General features: G+C 40.2%; 2 protein-coding genes across 3 annotated transcripts; one reads left to right on the plus strand and one right to left on the minus strand.

Annotated features, from left to right (window-relative positions):
* Positions 1–1,269: 1,269 nt before the first annotated feature.
* On the minus strand, positions 1,270–6,363 carry LOC129923687 (uncharacterized). The gene is made up of 2 exons (XM_056015985.1): positions 6,074–6,363; positions 1,270–2,403 (listed from the first exon to the last, which is right to left on the minus strand). Exon 2 carries the CDS (start codon positions 2,256–2,258, stop codon positions 1,278–1,280), a length of 981 nt encoding a protein of 326 aa, XP_055871960.1. The 5' UTR covers positions 2,259–2,403; positions 6,074–6,363; the 3' UTR covers positions 1,270–1,277.
* A 1,857-nt stretch (positions 6,364–8,220) lies between these two features.
* LOC129923604 (uncharacterized) lies at positions 8,221–22,269 on the plus strand. Of its 2 annotated transcripts, none has more exons than XM_056015244.1 (2): positions 8,221–8,361; positions 15,264–22,269. In XM_056015244.1, exon 2 carries the CDS (start codon positions 16,319–16,321, stop codon positions 22,049–22,051), a length of 5,733 nt encoding a protein of 1,910 aa, XP_055871219.1. In that variant the 5' UTR covers positions 8,221–8,361; positions 15,264–16,318; the 3' UTR covers positions 22,052–22,269. The 2 variants fall into 2 exon arrangements, with proteins under 2 accessions (XP_055871219.1, XP_055871221.1); XM_056015246.1 differs by having other exon boundaries at positions 8,227–8,361; positions 15,267–22,269.
* The last annotated feature ends 513 nt before the right edge of the window (positions 22,270–22,782 follow it).

Raw genomic sequence — 22,782 nt, forward strand, 5'->3', positions numbered from 1 at the left:
TGTATGCATCAGTCAATTATAAAAAAAAGGCATTCCAGTGTAACTTCCAAGTTTGACAAGTGTTCGTATCATTACACTCAGACTACTAAATGTATTATGTTGTTTGCATGTGTATTTATTACTGTCTAAATCGTTAATTTTAATAGCAGTAATGCTATAGTGAACTATTGTAGTTAAGCTGAATTTCCATTTGTTTCTACCAATAAATTTTCTTATCTTATCTTATCTAATCTTCTTAAAAGTAAGAAGTGCTAAATGTCTAATACATTCAAGTCCTTACAATCAATTTTTTTTCTTTTTTTTTTCCAAGGTCCCAGATGGTCATGGGCCGGACACAATAGCTCCTTCTCTCTACGTCTCTGGTCCCAGATGGCCATGGGCCCGGACACAATAGCTCCTTCTCTCTACGTCTCTGGTCCCAGATGGTCATGGGCCCGGACACAATAGCTCCTTCTCTCTACGTCTCTGGTCCCAGATGGTCATGGGCCCGGACACAATAGCTCCTTCTCTCTACGTCTCTGGTCCCATTTCACCACGTTTCAGGCTAGGCCCGCCGTACAGCATCAACGGCACACTTCCCAGTGTTGCTCCAGGTCCATGCCAACAGGTCCATGTCAACAGGTCCATGCCAACAGGTCCATGCCAACAGGTCCATGCCAACAGGTCCATGTCAACAGGTCCATGCCAACAGGTCCATGTCAACAGGTCCATGCCAACAGGTCCATGCCAACAGGTCTATGCCAACAGGTCTATGCCAACAGGTCCATGCCAACAGGTCCATGCCAACAGGTGCATGCCAACAGGTCCATGCTAACTTCCAGTGAGGACGAAGAACGCTTGTCATTCTCTTATTCTAGAAAACTAGACTCATGCTTTTATTATTCTTTTAAACGGGAATTAGCTCCCTGTAAAAAGATGTCTCGGTCAAGTTCTAAATAGTGCGTGATGTGCACCCTAAGCAGTGCAGGGGCAGAAATACAACAGTCAAATTGTCGGGGGGGGGTAGATAGTGGATATTTGTTTCCTAACATGGTCAGTAAACTAAAATCAACATCCTTTTTAATTTTGCACATGTGGTAAAGGTTTTAAAAAATATATAAAATAAAAGAATGTCTGTATGATATTGTCGTATGCCCTCTTGATTGAAATTAAGGCTAGTTTGTAATAATCTTCAATTCTGAAGAAATACGTAAAACCAAACCAGATGAAGCCATTAGATTGGACAACCTAAAGGTAAATAAAAAAAAGAAATAACAAACACTAGACAAGAAGATAATTTAAAGCCATTTATGGACCTTGATATGCTTATAAAATATGGGTAAGTTGTTCCGTTCATATTCTCGTAGGATTGTAGTTTTCACAACAACCGGGACGGGAGGGGAGGTGTTCGTGCTTTGGTGCCTTTTTCTGGGCCGACGAGAGCAAGACGAAGACGAGGCCACGCCTGCGTGACGGTCAGAAACAGAACGCGCTGCTCGGGCTCTGGGCGAACTTCGTAACCGTCTGGGCGACGACGTTGTTCTCCTGGAGGACGCTGCCTCGTCAACGCAGAGGTCTTCCGTGAGCCTTTTGTTGGTGGACAGGTTCAGCTTGACCGCGTTTCTGGAGTTGGCCGCACGCCTCTTCCCTGAGGGTCGGAGATCCTGTTTATTTTTCCTGCCTTGTTTGGGTTCATCTTCATCCATTCGGATGACGTTTTCAATTTCGGCTGCATCGATTCTAAGCATCTCGTACTTTTCTTCCGTGTTGCAGCTTATTCCGGTATTTTTACGTATCCCGAGAAGAATGTCCTCCGTATACCTGTTGATCAGTCTCATTTTTCGCATCGTTGGCGTATACTCATCGGGAACGTAGAGGAGGTTGAATTTTTCGAAATTCGGGGGAGAGACTGGAGGCTTCATTCCTAGAGACAATCTGGCTTTGAGGAGCGGGGTAATGCTGTCGTACGCCAAAGCAAAATCCGTGGCGCGGTCGCCGGGAATAAGGCCAAGTTGACTGATGATTCTCTTCAGTCGCTTCTCTAGAGGCACTTCTTTCTTCTTTGTCTTATGGCGCGGATCTTTTTGATTTTCCTGAGCACTGGTGGGATTGATTGAGCTTCTCTTTCTACGATTTTTTACTTGTGGCTTCTTGGTAGGGGACAGGCTCGGGCAGAAGACAGATCTGCGATCAGACGATATCCAGGCTTTTCGACATGCCCGCGTCGAAGGCGAGGCTCGCTTGCAGGATGTGTGCATCTTTTTACTTGTTGAAGGCATAATGCTTTCCTAATGTTGATTACCGCTGAAAACAGTTTGATCTTTCTAACGTTCAGAAGTTGTATGCTTAAACAAAATAGTTTTGGGTCGAAAATGTAAAAACCGTGATGAAGGCTACACACAGAAGATGTTCGTCTTCAGAGAACTGCAAAATAAGGTTAAAGATAATAAGTACATTAGTACTAAATGATTTAGTACATAAAGTTATAGGATGTGTTAACTCCTTCACTCCTAACTGACGATACCAACGTTGATTTTACCCATTTTAATTAAATTAATTTTTGGTTTTATAAACTTTAATTTGTGTTATATAAAAAGGGCACGCATTCTTCTATAATCATATACCTTGAATAACATTTTCTGATTACAGACACAAAAGTTATTGAAGTTTAATCATAACAGGGTAGTGAAACACAAATTAGCGAAATGAATAATTCCATTGGAAAGTGGGAAATAATTACGGAAAGAAAGAGTTAATTAACTTCATATTGTTTTCATCTATTTTTTTTTAACATTTTTGTTACAACAACGCAATACACGAACAAACTCAAACAAATATAAACAGACAAGCTCAAATAGTGACACCCTAAACATATAACAGCTGGGAACAGCTTTTCTTACTGGCTCAAACCAGACCAGCGACGTCACGACCTGTGGGCAGTTTAGACCAATATTTCGTTGCCACGCCACCGGTCTGACGTCACGACATTTATGCATTAGCATTTACAGCCCCAGGAGACAAAGACATTTTGTTTAATTTAAACCCAGTCGAAAACATAGGAGATATAGTTGTACAAGAAAAAGAGGTCTAAAAACTATTTAACTCTTTCTCTAAAAATTATTAAACTCTTTGTCTAAAAACTATTAACTCTTTGTCTAAAAACTATTAAACTCTTTGTCTAAAAACTATTAACTCTTTGTCTAAAAACTATTAACTCTTTCTCTAAAAACTATTAACTTTTTCTCTAAAAACTATTAACTCTTTCTCTAAAAACTATTAACTCTTTGTCTAAAAACTATTAACTCTTTCTCTAAAAACTATTAACTCTTTCTCTAAAAACTATTAACTCTTTGTCTAAAAACTATTAACTCTTTGTCTAAAAACTATTAACTCTTTCTCTAAAAACTATTAACTCTTTCTATAAAAACTATTAACTCTTTCTCTAAAAACAATGTAACTCTTTCTCTAAAAACTAGTAACTCTTTGTCTAAAAAACTATTAAATTCTTTGTCTAAAAACTATTAACTAACATAAAAAATAAATAGAGCCTCTGGATTTGATGCTATTATTTAGGAACTAGGCAAAGAGCTAGCACCAGTGTTAAAATAGTTTTCTAGGCATCACTTAATCAAGTAGAGTACGAAGGGACCAGAAAGAAGCTAATGTCACTCCTCTAATTAAAAAAACAACAACTTCTGACCAGTATCACTAACCAGCAACAAGTGTAAAATCCTATAACACATAACATGTAATGACATTAAAAACTTTATTAGTCAAAAATAATGTCCTTACTTCATACCAACTTTGTTTCATGAAATTAAGGTCATGTGAAACACAACTATTAGGTCTAAATGTTGACTTTTCAAAACGACTTAGATAACAATGAGTGAATATGTTGTTTTGTTGTTGTTGTTGTTTTTAGATTTCTCTCAAGCATTCGATAAAACTAATGAAATGACTTTACTGTCCACTACAATAATCGATTCATTATTTCCTGATATAGCCAGTGATAGTGCAAAAACAAACAGTTTAAATGGCTCCACATCAACAAAACTTAAAATTAAAAAAAAAAAGCTTGTCTAAGGAGAAGAAATCGGCACTTATATCTCTCAATAATGTAGAAGTTACAAAGCTGGTCATCTTCGTATCGTGATGGACGAACTAGATTTATAGAAAAAAAGTTTATATATATCATGGGCGTAGCCGGGGGGGGGGTTGGGGTTCAACCCCCCCCCCCAGAAATGAAATCCCCCCGCCCCGCAGGGGAGGGGGGGGATCGGAATTTAGTCACAGATTTTTTGCTTTGATTTTGTTTACTTAAGGTGAGATTTTAATACTAAACCATCACTTGCCCCAGCACAACCAATGGGGATTTTGAGTTGAAAACCCCAACCAAGGGGGTCGAGTTTATAAACCCCTACCAGGGGTTTTGAGTTTAAAAACCCCTACCAGGGGGGGTTTGAGTTTAAAACCCCCATACCAGGGGTTTTAGCAGTTAAATCCCCCTCTTCTATAAAACAAAACAAACAAAAAATGCAAACGACAATCCCCAAATTCCAAGAGCTTAATTTACAATAAACCCCTCTTCAATATAAAAAAAGCAAACTACACACTCAAAATTCTATGAGCGTAACCAAAGGGGTTTTGAGTCCCCCCCCCCTCTCTCTTCAGCAGGGTTTGAAGCTAAAAAATACCTCTTCAATATAAAAAAAAAGCTAATTACGCACTCAAAATGTTATGAGCGTAGCTTAATGGGTTTTGACTCAGTATTGAATTTAAGCCCCCCTTCAGCGGGATTTGAAGGTAAAATAAGCCTCTTTTATAATAAAAACAAAGCAAATTATACACTCAAAATGTTATAAATGTTATGAGTGTAGTCAAAGGGGTTTTGAGTTCAAACTCCCCTCCAGTGGAGTTTGAAGCTAAAAAATACCTCTTTATTATATAAAAAAAAAAGCAAATTACTCTAAAATCTATGAGCGTTGCCAAAGGGGGTTTTGAATTTAAACCCCCCCCCCCCTTCAGAGGGGTTTGATGCTAAAAAATACCTCTTTCAGATAAAACAAAGCGAATTACACACTAAAATTATTTGAGCATAGCCAATCCTATTGGGGTTTTTAGATTTAAACCCCTCTCCTACAGATGGATTTTTTTTTTAAGTTTAAAATCCCTCCAGATAGTTTGAGTTTTAAATTCCCCTACAGAGTGTTTTGAGGTGGGAAACCTCTATCTTCAATATCATTCTAAAACAAACTACAGTTACACATTTCTACCAGTGGCGGGGCTCCATTAATAAAGTGCAGTGAATAAATGTGGCTCAACAAAGATGGCTAAGACAGATTTTAGGAGTTATAGAGATCGGTCTAAATCAAGGAAATCCTATGCCGAAGTGGGAGTCGACCCCTTAGTAAGATTGTGATAGAGCGTCGCATAAGGTTTGCGGGGCATGTTCTCCGACAAAATGAATTACGCATAAGAAGAGTTGCGATGACATCCTAGTACAACTTGGCGCCACACATTCATGGAGGTCCTCAGAGCAGGTGGGAAGAGACTTCAGATATTACCAGTGACAGATTTTTATGGAAACAGCTTGACGGCAAATGCGCCAAAAGGCGCAGGAGGGTCTAAGTCAGTAAGAATAGCACATTAGTTTTTTTTAAACAAAACTTTTTTAATAGCAGGAAAATACACTGTAGATACCTCGGAAAATGAATTTTGTTGGCCTTCAATACCAGAAATCGTGCTTGGCGCGATTGGGAACCTCCTAGCGCTCCCCCAGACACCCTTGCTGGCAAAGGCGGAGAATCTACAATTTTTCCACTAACTCCAGGAAAAACCTATCCTAGGGCACAGTAAACGTCTTCCGAAAGAATGAAGGGTCAGAGTGTAATAAAGATTATGTACACACACACACATAAATAAAAAAAAATTTTTTCGCTTGGGGTGGGGGGGGGGGCTTGGGGGAGGGGGAGAACAAAATTCTCCCCCCAAAACCCCCCCGAAAAAAAATCCTGGCTACGCCCATGATATATATATATATATTATTATATTTATTTATTTATTTATTTATTTATAACATATAGATCTAACTTACCTCTTTCTAATTTTCTTGTTTTTTGCTGTATCTCATATTTCGCTCTATTTAAATCAATATCTAATCTATATTTTTGTTCAAGTATAATTAATTAGAAGAGCACATATCGCTATCCTACCTAAAGCCAAGTGCCTAAACTAAAGTACATCTACATCGATCAAGGTCTAAGTCTAGGTCTCTAGCCTATAGCTACATTTTCATAACTGATGTGCCAAGTGTTTGGGTGTTGAGTTGTTCGTCAGCTTCCGTTTTCTGCCAAATCCCAAACTTCAGACAAAAATCTTTGCGAAACAAAATATGACTGGAGTTGTACTTTCGGAAAAAAATATATAAATAGCTAGCATTTCTGTGTACCTGTTGTTCTAAAACTGCTGATAAGATATGTTTTTGAAAGGTTAATGTTAATTTGTGTATATTTTTATAGCCCTGCAGACTGCAGAGTCCACTTTTCTAACCTCTTCCGTTTGTAGCACAAAATAATTTCACTCTGTAGTAAATATTGACTTTCTGAGCTTCAAAGGGCAACCAGCTAGTGGTTAACAAGGAGATTCGATACGACGATCAACTGCAATGCATTGAGATTCTATTAAAAATCATAGCTCAATTATTTTCTATATAGTTGGTGACATTGACATCTGAATGCATGACGCGTAAGACGTAATCATCTTCTTTTTTTGAAGTAATGTCTGTATTATATAAGATAAGATCAGACGTTTAATCTAGCGTCCGTGACATTGTCTAGCTTTTTGTGAAACTCTCCAATACTATTCAATAGCACTTTGTGTTTCTTTTTTTTTGTTTCTTGTTTTAAGATTCGCTCAACATTCTATAAGCCTGTGTTTCCCAAACTTTGTTCCGCAGAACCCTAGTGTTCCTCAAAGGCCTGAATAGGTGTGTCCACGAACTACTGGAATAATTAACTAGTACGTCATCACGTGAATTAATCTCTCTAAAAAAATAAGCAGAGGGTTTCTCTAAAAATTCAGAATGTACGAAGTGTTCCGTTAAGCAAAATGTCTGGGAAACACTACTATAAGCAATAAAATATAATTAGAGTAGCATTACCCACCGGCTACGCCCGTTGATATGTTCACAAGCTATATGGCATGTGGAGGATTGTATCTCGGCTTGGATGCCCTCTAAGATTCCTCGCTATTTTGCAGCGACTACTTATTGGTTTAAAAACAAAAAAGGTCTAATCAGAAATACAATGGTCATTGCTTCAGAGACATTAGAGTGACTCAGGCTTGTGGGCTTGTTCCAACACCAATATTCTTTGGAGAAATGCTTAATCCAATGAGGCGAGGCCTCCTTGAAGGCACCTATACCAAGTGCTGCACTGATGAAGGCGTGTTGAAATATGGCAGCTCCTAACAACGAGAATCAATTTTTACAAATCAAACGTTCTCACATTTTGTGTATGGCTCTGAGACTTGGATGCTCTATAGAAGACATTTAAGACTCCTTGAACGCCTCCATCATAGGTACCTTTGTATACGCTGGCAAGACTACTTTTAAAATAACCATGTCCCGTTGGAGGTCAGTGTGAACAGTATAGAAGCATTACTTACCTTGCGCTGGATCGGACTTCTTACGGGGGAAGGCCGCAAACAAAAATCTTTTATGGCGAGATTAAAGGAGGACGGACTAACAGAGATACTCCCCCCCACCCCCCGAAAGCGCTATAAAGATTAACTCAATCGCCATTTCGCCCTTACTGGCATAGAGGAAAGTTACTGACTTGTATCTATTACGTTTAAGTAGAATGGCTCGTTTATTCGAGTATCACTTATCTCCCCTTTCCAAACCTTCGCCTTAATAAGTAGTTCTATTTACACCATTCTTCTTATCTTATAAATACAGACTTTACCTAAAAAAAAAGAAGATGATTACGTCCTACGCGTCATGCATTTAGTCATGCATGTTAACCAATGACTTAAATTCTTCCAAGTCATTGGCTTTACCGGCTGACTCAGGCAACCCATTCCATGCTCTAGTAGCGCTAGGGAAGAAGGAGCATTTGTACAATTATGTCCTAGCATATGGAACGAGGAATATGCCTTTATCAGTTGCTTGTTTTGTTTCTTTCGCACCTCGGAAAGCAAAAAAATGATAACTCTTGTTTTTTAATTAAATTTGTTTAAAATGTTGACATCACTTCCGCGCAATCTGTATTAGCGCTGTGTGTTTACCATTCCTATATCATCATTGTTCATAAAATAATTACATCTTTTCAATACTTCATCAACTAGTGTAGTCTAGAACAAATAAGCTATATTTGAAGACAAGTATGTATCCTAGTATTTTCTTATAAATCTTATCTTAGAAATTACAGACTGTACTGAAGATAATTAGAATTAGATCTAGGCTAGATATAGACTCTATATTATATAATTTATTATAAAATTATAGATTTAGATCTAATCTACGTCCAAGCGTAATTACCAGTATGGGCTAAGAAATCGTGACTGCTATTGTACATTAGATACTTAAACTGTGCTAAGTCCTGCCGTCTTTGTTTCTTGGTCTACTGATCTTCTCCATGTTTGCCTTGGTCTTCCTCTCCCCCCTGTGTGTTCCAGTCTACGGGCCTGTTTTGCAATGTTTTTTTTTTGTTTTTTCGCAATGTATGCCCAATCCAACCCCATTTGCGTTTTCTAATTTCTTGCTCTTTAGGTGATTGCCTTTTTTTTCCCCACAGACTTTTGTTTGAATTTTTTCTCCCGCCATCTAACATATGTTAAGCCTCGCAAGCATTTGTTAGTGAGTGCTAGGAACTTGTCCGTGTTGCTATTTGTTAGTGAGTGCTAGGAACTTGTCCGTGTTGCTATTTGTTAGTGAGTGCTAGGAACTTGTCCGTGTTGCTATTTGTTAGTGAGTGCTAGGAACTTGTCCGTGTTGCTATTTGTTAGTGAGTGCTAGGAACTTGTCCGTGTTGCTATTTGTTAGTGAGTGCTAGGAACTTGTCTGTGTTGCTATTTGTTAGTGAGTGCTAGGAACTTGTCCGTGTTGCTATTTGTTAGTGAGTGCTAGGAACTTGTCTGTGTTGCTATTTGTTAGTGAGTGCTAGGAACTTGTCCGTGTTGCTATTTGTTAGTGAGTGCTAGGAACTTGTCTGTGTTGCTATTTGTTAGTGAGTGCTAGGAACTTGTCCGTATTGCTATTTGTTAGTGAGTGCTAGGAACTTGTCCGTGTTGCTATTTGTTAGTGAGTGCTAGGAACTTGTCTGTGTTGCTATTTGTTAGTGAGTGCTAGGAACTTGTCCGTGTTGCTATTTGTTAGTGAGTGCTAGGAACTTGTCTGTGTTGCTATTTGTTAGTGAGTGCTAGGAACTTGTCCGTGTTGCTATTTGTTAGTGAGTGCTAGGAACTTGTCTGTGTTGCTATTTGTTAGTGAGTGCTAGGAACTTGTCTGTGTTGCTATTTGTTAGTGAGTGCTAGGAACTTGTCTGTGTTGCTATTTGTTAGTGAGTGCTAGGAACTTGTCTGTGTTGCTCAGTGGCGTAGCTAGAGTATATGATGCCTGGTGCGGTACCTCATCTTGATGCCCCCCCCCCCAAAAAAAAAAAAGATAACTAAATACTAACATTGCAAAACCTTAATTTGTTGTTCAAAATAATATGTATTCATTAATCAAATATTGTTAATTCAAAAAATCACTTTTACTTAAACATACTACAAGTGAATTTTACGCGCTTTCTTGCTGGCAAAAGTATCAATAATTTTATCGAAATCAATTTTTTTCCACCAGCTCTTGTTCAATGGACAAAATGGCCAAATTAGTGAGTCGTAAATTTGTCATCGTTGATCGCAAGTAATTCTTTATCAGTTTAAGTTTGGAAAAACTTCTCTTGCATGTAGCGACGCTTACCGCATAGTCAAAAATATGCGAATCATGATGACGATATTCGGGACTGAATCATCTAGCTGATATTTTTTTTTTAAATTTCAAGAGCTCAACAGGTTTTGGAAGTTCGGAGGCTTCTGATGAAACTGTGACAAACCGTTGAAGCCTCTTTCGCTCCAGCAGAAATTCGTTTTTATCAATGTCACTAGGAGTATTATCGAGATTGATTTCGACCTGAGGATTTAATTGCTGGGAAGGCGACAAAAATTCATATCTATCTGCTACATCATGAAGTTGCTGGAATAGGGTGATTATTTCTTGAACAATCCTGTCCAAGGTAGAATAAATTTCCCTTCGTAGCTCCTCTTTGTGTGTAAGTACAGAGTCGTCACTTTTCTCACCAGGCATCTTTTTCTTATGGCCAATACGTTTTTGAGGTTCTGTACTGATTCTCAGATCTGAGCACACGCTTTCGGCAAAGGTAATGCTGGCTTCAGCGATGTCCTCTCGATTACTACTTTAAAATGTCTCCAATTTTTTTAGTTTGAGTGAGCAGTCTCGAATAGACAATCCTTGTTTTTGAAGGTAGACTTGCGTATCATTAATTTCAGTTAATACAGGAGCCCAAAATCCAAGATAGGTGAGAAAATTAAAAGACTGAATAGCAACTAATAATCTACCTGCTTCAGATCTAGTCGATGAATGTTCCTCTCTGTTAGTTAATGTCTCCAGAGTTTCTATAATTTTAGAAAACGTATCCCTAATCATCTAGACGGCTTCTCCTCTGGCGCTCCAGCGGGTCTCAACTAAACGTTTAAGGCTAGTTCCGGTTATTTTGATGATGATATCACAGCGGTGTGTTGAAGTTGAGAAAAAGGTGTGTAAACGGTCCAGTGTACCAAAATAAAATGTTACCGAATTGACTTCAGCTTCAGCAGCTAGAATTCCTGCTAAATTAAGAGAATGGTTTAAGCAGGCAATGAATAGTGCTTTGGGATTGACTTCTAGAATACGTTTTTGGACACCGTAGTTTTGACCTTTCATGACCGCAGCATTATCATAGCCTTGACCCCTGCAGTCCATTATGTCTAAGCCATCCGAACGCAGTTTCTCTAGAATCATCTCAGCGATTTCAGCAGCATGCTTGTCCTTTGTGTCGATGAAGTCAATAAAAGACTCACGAACTTGCACCCCGTCATTATCCATGACAACGTACCGTAAAATTTATTTCGGAAGTTTGATCCAGCTTTGAGATGTCAGGTGTACTGTCAAAAATAATAGAGAAATATTTGGCTTGTTTTACTTGCTGTATGATTTGTTTTTAACGTGATTCTCCAATATTGTAATAAATTCATTTTGTATTTGTGGAGACATGCAGGGGCGGACTGGGTGTCGAAATCGGCCCGGGCATTTCTATACAATCCGGCCCATAACTTGTATATCATATGATGGGCATATAATTCTAGGCCTACCTGTCCTCAAAGTCATTATGTCAAGTTTGATAATGTATCGATATGCATGCATACAGTGAACTCTAAACCTTTATAGAAATAACGGCCTTATGTTGATTTTTTAATCCCTAGATGTGTAGGCCCTAAGCCTACCACTAGCACTATCTACGGATGAAGGCCATCACATTATTACTGAAAATGTGTTAGATTAAAATAATATTACACTGTAGAGTGTGTGAATGTTGTTTTTTAACACAAAGCTCAGAGGGCCCCTTTTATAAGGTTTTATAAAACCTTCAACAATTTGATGCGTGCCATAGTGTCATCATGAGGCCCTTTCATGAGTCATTAGTGAACCGGCCCACCGGGCATTTGCCCGAATGCCCATATAGTCAGTCCGCCCCTGGAGACATGTATGTATTCGGTCTGGAACAAAGCTTAGTTTGAAGCACATACTCCCTCAAGAGTGGATCGGACTTTGATAATAATTTTACTAACTCCAATACTCCAAGAAATTGCCTTGATTTTGCCCTTCCAACACTTCTGCTCGCTCGCGATGCCCACGAAGTGCCAGATTTTGCTTTGAGAGAAAACGAATGATGTCCAAGATTCTCTTCAGGTAGTCTCTCCAGGTTTTCGTCTCTTGTATAATCAAATTTTGGGCCTTGTTGTCAATACCCTACTCTCAGGCGAACTTCAAGTTCCCCCCAAGCAAGCGATGACTGAATGTGAGCTCTGCTGGTCTCATGTTTTTCTATTTTCGGGGATAACCTCCACCAATCATTGAATCCATCTTTGGATTTAAATGAAGATTTGGTACTTGATCTTGTTGAGAAGAGTATGCAGGGGAAGCAAAATAAGGATTCTTTTTTTGGCGAATAACACATCCACTTTCTAAGAACGTTCTCGCCGTTTGACATTTGCCGGAAAAAACTAGCCTTTGGAAGCTTTCTAGTCTTTCCTTTTGCTGATTCTTGATGTCTATACACCTCTCTGAATTTACTGTCCATACGCTGAACTGTTTCAGATCCTTGAGTGGCAAGGTGTATGCGAATATTATCTGTGATAACATCAGGCCAATCTAGAATGTTGTTCAGTCTAGAGTTTATTATCCTGCTTTCTGTATTGTTTACACTGTCTGATGGTTCAGCTTCTTCAGTATGAATATTAGAGGAGTGTACTAAAGACATGCTTATGTGCTGTCCTTTAGTCTCTAGAACCTGCGGTATTGAAGTATTTTCTTCTTTTTCATCATTCAGGATGTCGGCCTCATCATTTTTTCTGGATTCAATGATAACCGTCTCATCTTGCTTTGTTGCTTTTAATTGTTCAGTTATTTCATACACAATAACAGCATGCGCAATATGTAACAGATTTTCACCCTCTAGACTCTATATCTAGATTAAACTAATGGACTAAACAATAAAGTAAAAAAAGGTTGGCCTATCTTGTTCTTCTTCTTTATATTACAGAGCATTGATCAGTGTAGTAACAACATGTACCGTATGTCCGAAATAAATCTAGTAAATTAGATTCAAACTGTTCTATAGCTTACATTGTATGGAAGAAATAGTCAAGGAGATGAAACAAAATAGCGACATGACTAGTTTATAAATCGTTAGTTCATGTTTAAAATACAGTAGTTTATGTTTGTTCGTGTCCATACAATTAGTCGTTTTTACTGAAACGCTCAGGGAAATAGGAAATTAATACACACTGGGGGGATTTTGGTGCCCCTCTCCACTTGGTGCCCTGTGCGGCCCGCACCACCCGCACATTGGTAGCTACGCCACTGGTGTTGCTATTTGTTAGTGAGTGCTAGGAACTTGTCTGTGTTGCTATTTGTTAGTGAGTGCTAGGAACTTGTCTGTGTTGCTATTTGTTAGTGAGTGCTAGGAACTTGTCTGTGTTGCTATTTGTTAGTGAGTGCTAGGAACTTGTCTGTGTTGCTATTTGTTAGTGAGTGCTAGGAACTTGTCTGTGTTGCTATTTGTTAGTGAGTGCTAGGAACTTGTCTGTGTTGCTATTTGTTAGTGAGTGCTAGGAACTTGTCTGTGTTGCTATTTGTTAGTCTCCAAGTCTCTGCACCATAGAAAAGATGCCTTTCACATTTGTGTTGACGATGCGGATTTTATTTTTTAGGCAAAGTGTATTTTGGCCACCAGATTGGCCGTACAGAAATGAAAGCATGTCTAGCCTGGTTGATTCGAATTTTGACATTTGTGTCTGCTCCACCATCTTTGTTTCAAATGCTTCCAAGGGAGACACAATGTACTCCTGGGAGATAACTAGAGTTATGTTTCTTGAGTGTTATTGATTCTCATCACCTCAATTTGTTATAAATCTTTTTAATTGTATTGTTTTTGGTAGGAATAGTGTTTAAATTGTGTAGAATTAAAAAAAAATAAAAATAAACCAATTCACAACTTCAACATATGCATAAAAATGTAGATGTAGTGAAATAAAAACATTAAAATGTTGAGGACCAGATAAATTTCAACCGTGACACTATAAATTTCATATAGTGAACTTTCGTGAATACTTGATCACAAAACGTTAAAGGATAAAGTGCAATTGCAGAGTGGTAAAGCACTTGCCTCCCGAACCTAGGGTCCCGGGTTCTGATCCTGGTGAAGACTGGGATTTTTACTTTCGGGATCCTTAGGGCGCCTCTGAGTCCACCCACCTCTAATGGGTACCTGACATTATTTGGGGAAAAGTAAAGATAGTTGGTCGTTGTGCTCTTGTTAACCGTGGGCCACAGAAACAGACGACCTTTACATCATCTGCCATTTAGCTCTAGATCACAATGTCTGAAAGGGGAACTTTACTTTTTTTTAAAAATAATATCAAATAACTGCCTGAATTTCCGAAATTTAATTTCGTTTATTAAAACATTATATAATTTAATTCATAAATGTAGCTGTTTACTTTATCTGGATAAAATATTTTTAAACTGCAAAAAAAAAACAACAACCAAAAACTGTGGGTCAAAAAGTAAAAAAGGAATTTCGTTAACAAAAAATGGCAGCCTGGTCATATGTTATGCGTTTTGGACTGGCATCTCGATTGTGCCGGATATAAACCAAGGCTGGCCTTAGGCATAGGCAAACTAGGCAGCCGCCTAGGGCTCAAATTAGTGGGGGCCTCAGACACGACTCAAATCAAATATTTAGAGAAGAAATAGTGAAACCTGTCCCCTACGTCATTGTTGGAGTACACTCAGATTTTCTTTAAAATTGTGTCATTTTATAGTTTCGCTGTTTATTATTTATTTTTCTATTTCATTTGGAGCCGTTAAATTCCTTTCGCTGAGGGCCTTCAGTTATCTAAGACCACTCTATTTGAACCCACCATCTCCCTTCGCCCTGTGAATGTCTGTGTTATATAATAATCTTACATTCTTAAGACTAAGACTGGCTTATTGATCCTTACGGAAATTTGTTGTGATTGCAAGGAACGGAAATTTGTTGTGATTGCAAGGACTCTTTTCTCATATAAAGACAACACAACAGAAAAATACACATAAATACAACAGACAACATAAAGAGTTCATTCAGCGACTACACACAGGTATCTTGGTGCATTTCATGTTCCCTGATCAATGAGTGGCGGTGATAGAGTCCGACCGAGTGAGGTACGAACGAGTTTTTGTACCGCTCCGTTCTTGTTTTGATTGACAGCAGTCGCCCACTTCGCGACGACCTGACGTAGTTCTGATGGAGCGGGTGGCCGTTGCCTTCCAAGATTTTTTCGATTTTTCTTAGGCACTTTTGTTCAAAAAGTTCCTTTAAATGTGGTAATGTTGTGAGTGTAATTTTTAAACAAGATATGATACAATTTGGTGTTTGCTGAGCTACAAAGTTATTAAAAGACATCTTTCTCTTTCACAGCAGACTGTCAAGCTGACCTTCATATGCAGTTTCAACAACAGAATCCACCAGGCACAGACATCAGGAAGAGATAGGTAAAAATGTAGTTAATTCAACATACGATGTGACATCAGCTAATGAACCTATCAACATCAACAAGAGATGATACTGATGACACTGACAACTCACATGACAACCATCTATGACAACCATCCGTTATATTGATACAACCTAGACCCGATTATGTCCAGCGCTTAATGTGATAAGAAGACTCAGCCAAGGAAATGTCATTCTTTTTAAATGAAGTTGGTCAGTCAGTGTGCTATAAATCCCACATATGCTTCATTGGACACAATTAACACACTTCTATACTAAAGAACATGGTTCGACATAGACCACGACACACGTGTTAAGATTGAAATCTAGTCCAGCCATTAAGATTACATTTAAACCGTGATATTTTATCGGATCGACAGCGTCCTGATATACATTTGCTGCATTCAACATAGACCCGATAATGGTTCAATCTTCTTGCTTAGAAGCTGATACAAAGATCCCCACGTGAACAATCACTTGACAATCACGTGACAATAACGGGCCAATCATAAGGTTCGTGATCAAAAGTAGACTCAAACTCTCAAGTGTGGACATAATAAATCATTCGAAAAATCACTAAAAGTGATTAAATATTTGTCTTAAAAAACAGTAATCTTAAATCACAGTCTTTGATTGTGAAGGTGCCAGTTAAGATACCAGCTGTATCAACTCCTGTATTTTAACTCGATGATGACCACGCCATGATTGGTCGTTTTCCGGGGAAATGCAAAATAACTTCAACTGTCAAAATCTAGTTGTTGAATCGGCCGCTCCCTAGAAAGGGAGGCAGCTACGACATATTTGAACTTCCCGACGAGCATGAGCTAATAGATGAGACTACAAGTTATGCCACCTTGAACGTATGCAGCTCTCTTTTTTAAAGATATTATAGATGTAGTCAACAACCAAGAGATTGTATTCATTGCCAAATGTCTATCACACGCTTAAAACGATGAAGAACATGAGGTGAAGGTCCCAGCATGTCTGTAGACAAGATTCTAAAAGCGAAGAAACTCCATCAGGTGCCCAGATATCGTGGCGCTACAGTGGAAGAAAATGGCCCCATCGTCATTAAAAACGGGGAAATTGTACTGTCCAATGATAAAGACTCACAAGAACGGCAACAGTTTTACATACGATTAGACCAAGAGGGAGTCGTCCCTCCACCTTTCGACCGTTCATTAATCAAGGGAGATGAAGATGGCAATGACAACGGCAATAGTATGCGGTCAAAATTTCGAAAGAAAAAATCAAAGCTGAACAGGAAGCAAGGAAACAAATCTTTACGCTACATAAACATCCCGAGCCGAGTAGGCATAGCGCTGGACGCCGTAAAGGCGGCCCGGTTGAAAGCCACTTTCTATGATAAACTGTACCAAGAGAGGAAAGCCAGGGAAAAGCAGCTGGAAAGTATGGGCATGTCTAAATCAAGCCAGTCGTTCACACGACTACAGTTTAACGAGTCCATATGCGAAGCTGCGCTTGCCAGGGTTAGAAAGTCGCGTAGTGGCCCTTTTTACCTTAATCAGATGTCATTGCATGGCAAAGCCCAGGAAAACAATAATGAACACAGCGGCTCGCTAGGGGACAGCGAGCACAAAGAAATTGTATTAAGATCTGGGAGTTTGAGTAACATCAACATTGAGAAAACTCAATATCTTTCGGAACTTGAAGAGCTATGGGACCTCATTGATAAAAGCAAGCGAGCCAAACCGAGAGATTTACCTATAAGCAACGTTAAATCCTCAAATACTGGAATCTTCTACAAAGCTCAGTCAGACAAACGGAGAAAGAGCAACGTTAGTTCTTCCCAGACTAATGATTCCTCGGCATCTTCTCCCAAGTACCGCAGCCCAAAGATTGTCAATGCTGTTAGTGACTGGGTAAATTTTGAATCCTCCTGTGCTTGGCAGAACTTGGCAAACGCAAACAATGGCTCGGGATTTTCGCTTGAGAAATCTGCTTGTGTCAAAAAAGGAAAGAACTTGAAAAGTTCAAAGTCTAAAACAAGAAAGACTAAGAACGTTGATAAAGATGCTATTAAAGACACGTCCAATGAAAATGGCACAACCTCACAAAACAATGCCTCGGAAAAGGCACAATCTGTACAAAAAAATAAAGACTCGTCAGAGCTTGTTGGGGTGGTCAATGTGAAGAACTCTACCTTGTCGAATGAAAAGAAAATGGGCACTAACCAAAATATAAGGCAACAGATGAAACCAAGAAAGAAGAGTCCACAAAAATCCAAGAGCCGCACTGTTTCAGCAGAGGCGAGGAAATCTCCTAAAAAGCATGTGGAATTCGCATTGAGCGGCATTGCTTTGGAACGTAGCAACAATCGCATCGAAACTCAGGACAGCAACCAGCCAGAGAATGAGCTAAAGCCAGTGATCAGACAAGCGGCCGAGCCTAACGCCTCTGGACTTTGGTCTGTCGGTATATGCCAAACGGAACGCCAGGAATTCAGTGAACTAACACTGGGTGCTGACGCCCCAGAGGTGGATGAACATTTGCAGGCATCCGAGAATGTGTATGTCACTGCTGACCACTCCAGGCGTGCAATAAAAACCCGAGACATAAGTTTATCTAATGATATTGGAGAAGCACTAAATAGTGAAGGCTGCGAAGTGGATTGTGTAACGGTAGATGGAGGACATAGTTCACAAAAGCATCAAGGTATTTTGCTTTTGTCAAAAGAGGGTTCTCAACATCCCTCGGGGTCCACAACACCTTTCAAGAAAACGAAGATCATAAAATCGGTGCCTTCCTTTAAAGCCAAAGTCCTTCAATATGCCCTAAAAGAGAATACTGGCACGTCCGGTGCCTACAGCATGAGTGCTTCTGTTCCAGGCATCTCTATTCCAATGACAAAGCTGGTCCGGCGTCTCAGTTTTGGGCATAACTCTAAAGAAACCAAATCCAAATGCAAGAACTTCGACATCACTGCAAACAAAAGCATCGAAAAGCTGAATACTAGCCAGCAAAATGTCACAGGGGCCACAAAACACCCGGGAAAAGGTGAAACTGAGAAAAAGCGGCTTGACGTAAAAGCAAAAGAAAGGTTATCGAGAAGTCGGCCCTGGAGAAATAACACGACCTCAATGACAAACAAGACCGACACACCTCAAAATAGAAAGCCAATAGCTGCCACAAAAAGAGACCGACAAGCGTTGACTAAACGCGCCAAGAGTGCTATCCTATCCCGGAGTCCTACAGGTTCACCCAAAAATATGACATCATCGCCTTACTCGAAAATTAAGAGTAATAGACCTCCCATGCCTGTAGACGTTGAGTATGCCAGCAAGTCTGGCCAAAATAAGACGCATCCGCTCCAGGCTGAAGCAACAGTGAAAGAGCTTCAAGCTAATGATGAACAACAAAAGCCTGCATGTTGTGATGATAAAATGAGCATTGCAAAGGCAGCTAGCGAGACCTCTCTTGACTTAAATACTTCTTTATCACTAACGTTTTCAGAAGATGTTCCACAATTCGCTAAAAAAAAAGATACAATCACAAGCTCAGGGCGCCGGAGGAGGGCGGAGCACCCCAGTAAAACTACACCGATGCAAGAGACCTTTGAAAGAAAACATCTCTCTAAAGCGACAGGCATGCAAAGGAAATTGTCAGTTAACAACAACCCGGACCTGCAGCTCAAAGTGAACAATCGTCCAGAGGGGATTCAAAAGCAGTGTTCCAGCCTGAGCCTTATGGATCAAGATATTTCTCAGCTTGACATGGACAAAACGGAAGTGAAAAGCGTTGTCCTCAAACGCCTTTACAGCATCAACAGCTCTCTGTCCTTAAGTTCCAGTCATGCCGAAGACTTTCAAAAATTCATCTCGCAGACGAGAGCCGGCGACAATGAACAAGACGGTGGTGCTAAAGCAAACAAGGAAAGCGAAGAGAAGAACCGAGAAGAATCACCGGAAGATGCACAACAAAATTCCACTTGTGCAGCGGTGCATTGTCACCCAACGCCAACTGACATTTCCAAAAAGGTGTTTTCAGATGGTGAAGCTATAGCAGAGCAAAGCGACGAAGTAAAGTATATTGACAGTAAAACAAAAATTGAACAAGTGACTAAAGTGAAAGGCAACAATACCTTTTTCGAAACAGGCATTTTAAAACCAGTATGTGATGCAATTGGTCCCAGGCTTAGAGGATTATACCGCCACAGAAAACACATGACTGATATAAAATCTATCTCGGAAAAAGGAGAAACAGATAAAGAGAGCAATACTTACTTAGAAATGCTTTTTAAAGACGTGATCCCCAAAGTCAAATCTCCTCTGTGGAAAGGTCCAGTGGTCTCATCCAATAACATTGTATCCTCATCTGTCGATCCAGAATCAAACATCCCGCCCAGGATTCCACTAGTAGGGTTGACAGCCTCGCCAAAAAAGAAAGAACCCAAAAAATACAGCGTGAAAGAAATTATTGCCCACCTCAAGAAAGCGCAAAGCTACAAGAAAACTGGCGCCAACTTCAAATCGGACAAAACAAGGCCGGATATTCCTAGCCGGGCTACCTGGAAAGAAATAGCGAATAGTTTAAAAGATTCTAAAACCAAAAGGGACCACTTTTCTAATCACAACGAAGAGTACGGGATGCCAAAATCCGCTCAAGCAAAAGCCAAAAACTCAGTATCCCCGAGAGGAAAACGAGTGAACAATTCCCCTCGAGCACGACATTGGACTACACCAAAAATTTTAATGAAAACGCGCGCCTCCAAGTCGCCGCACGTGACCAAAGTTATCATTCCTAAAAAGGTAGTGAGTTTCAACGATTCCCTTAAGCCAGCCACCAAATCTAGCAACAAAACAATGGCAGAAAGTGGGATAGAGAATGTTGGACAACCTCTTACGACTAGCGTCAGTGAACCAGCTAGCGTCTCGAAAAACACGAAGAGAAAGTTGCCGGATTCGATTTCTAGATCCAAGGTATTATCCAAGTCTTCCCAGTTTAAAATCAAACAGCAACCAAGGGAGATAAAGTTGGCTGCTAAAAGTTCACTGTTAGGCCCCAAACATTCTAACCGGGCAAAAGAGCTCTCCAAGTCTAAAGTCAATTTAAAGATGCAGCCTACTACAGAGACAGACGACGCGTACACCGAGCCTCCTTCTGAGGCGGCCAGGAGACAAAAACTGGCATATTTAAACTACGTGAAAACAGGAACACGATTGAAGTTTCCGGAAAACAAGATACAAGTCATCAAATATGTATCAGACGAAAGTAAAGGCGACGGTTCCTCGTCTTCCAATGACAGTTTGTCCCGTCAGCGGTCAAAAATTCCTTACCGAAGAAGCCCAAAGCTAGATCAAGGTAGCAAGGCCGCGCCGGTCCTCGAGCGAAAAAAAATTCTCTTGGGCTCAAGGGTCAAGCGAAAAAGCCGAACTGCGTTGGTTAAACAAAATTCAAAGCTACAGGAAGCAGACGTGAAAAAAAATAAAGTACTGAAGCGAAACAAGGTGAAGGCCAGAGCTCCGTATGTGAGAAACTCGCGGAAGAAAACGATTGCGAACACCAAAGCGTTGAAAGCGGAGAGTTTAGCCGTTGCCGTGGCTACACCTGCAATAACTGTCAGCGCAAATCTTGCTGTTCGGAAACAGGAGGTCGGTCAAGAAGAAGCGTCTAGTGCCTCTGATAAAGCTACTGCTCACGAATCCCGCCATCTGGTGAAGAAACCTTCGAGTGAGGTGAACGTTGGGTCCAGGTCTGGTGTTTTAAACTTTCCCGCCAAACTTCTACGTCTAGCTCAGACGCAAACTTTTGGTAAAAAAACCGGACCGGAAGGGTCCAGTCAAACTTCCGTACAAAAAACGTCTAGTTATTCATCCGGTCAGGAAGCTACAAATTCGGCCGCCTGCCAAAGCTCATCCGCGTTGGGACAACTCCAAGCGGGTGATCATGACCAAAAAGAGGTTCACCAGATGAACTCCACACCGACTACGTCAGGAAGAAATGTTCACAGCGTCTGCTCTGGCAGACAAAGACAAGCGAAAAAAGAAAACAACACTACAAAACGAAAGAAACTTAAAATGAAAAAGATTTCTCAACTAAAACCCAGCCCTTGTCCTAACCCGCATCATCAAGTGACTATGCCTTCCCTCTCGGGCAATAAGCTTGGCCGGTTACCGCAACCTCCAAGAAAAAAAGCGAGAAAAAAAATAAGAAAAGCCCCCAAAAACCTCGCTGCAGATGATGGGCCTTCAAGCCAAGACATTGCCAAAACGCCATCCGACCAAATATGTGACCAGCTGGCCTCTCTTCGCATTGACGAAAACATCATTAAAATCGCCACAGACAATTTTCTAAAACCTGGTCAGAAAATGTTTTCCTTGGCTTACAACCGACTGAGAAATATTGTCGTGGATAAAAAACAGGGAGAGAGCTCAACTTGTGTCAATGCCGAGGTCAGTCATAGCGCTGCCAAGAAAAAACTAGGGTACAGGAAGCCTAAGGTTTTGAAGTACAAGAAGAAGGCTGCCAAAAAGAAAACTCCTCCTGGCCATGCTAACATGAACGACATGGACGGATATTTAAGAGATCCCGAAGGAAAAAATTCCGACACCTCTAGGGCGCTGCAGTTACTGTCGACCAGAGGCTCTGAAAAGGAGAATGCAGATGAGACGTCTAAAACAAGTCTAAGGTCAACGTTGATCTGTCAAGCCGAAAGAATCGTTCTGCAGCTAGCCACATCCTCCATGGAATAGCCAGAGGCCGCCTCCATGGAATAGCCAGAGGCCGGTCTCAAGGAACCAGTGAAATTCCCTAGCCTTATGACATCCTATCACAACTTCCGGCGGATGTCACTGTTTACTAATAAACCAAATCGTCACTTATCGCACACACACAGACACAATGTCGATGCAGTCTGACAGGTCTGAAAGTGTCTCTACATATTGTGAAGAATAAAACAATGTGTACTGAACATGCTTTCAGTTTCACTAAATAGATATTCAGACTGACCCATACCTAAACAATGTATGCAAATGTTGTCAATAAAAGCGTTGAAGCTAAACAATTAAGTTGAATGTAACTAATTAGGATTTGACCAAGATTAGGTCTTATGGGCGGACGGGATATCAAAATCGGCATTGGCATCGCAGTACAACAATCCGAGCCAGAAATGGCGTGCATCTACAACCATGTCCTAAATCAATTAACGGTTGCCCACTAGTCCAACGCAATATGGGCCAATATGCTCATGACCTTATTAAGTGAAGAGAACAACCAAAAAGGTGCCATTTCTGAAGAGTGTAAAAACAAACAAACAAGAAGTCTTCTTTAATCTGCGTGTGTATGGGGGGGGGGGTGGAGGTAGTTTAGTTACAACTCCCTTTAACTTTTAAACTTCGGTGCGTCTTCCTCTGTAATATTATAACACTTGTCAAAATCTAGACTCCTCTATATGTCAGGACCTGCCCTACGAGGGCTGAAAAAG

Source organism: Biomphalaria glabrata, chromosome 17, assembly GCF_947242115.1.
Source record: "Biomphalaria glabrata chromosome 17, xgBioGlab47.1, whole genome shotgun sequence".
In the NCBI taxonomy this organism is placed as follows: Eukaryota; Metazoa; Mollusca; class Gastropoda; family Planorbidae; genus Biomphalaria; species Biomphalaria glabrata.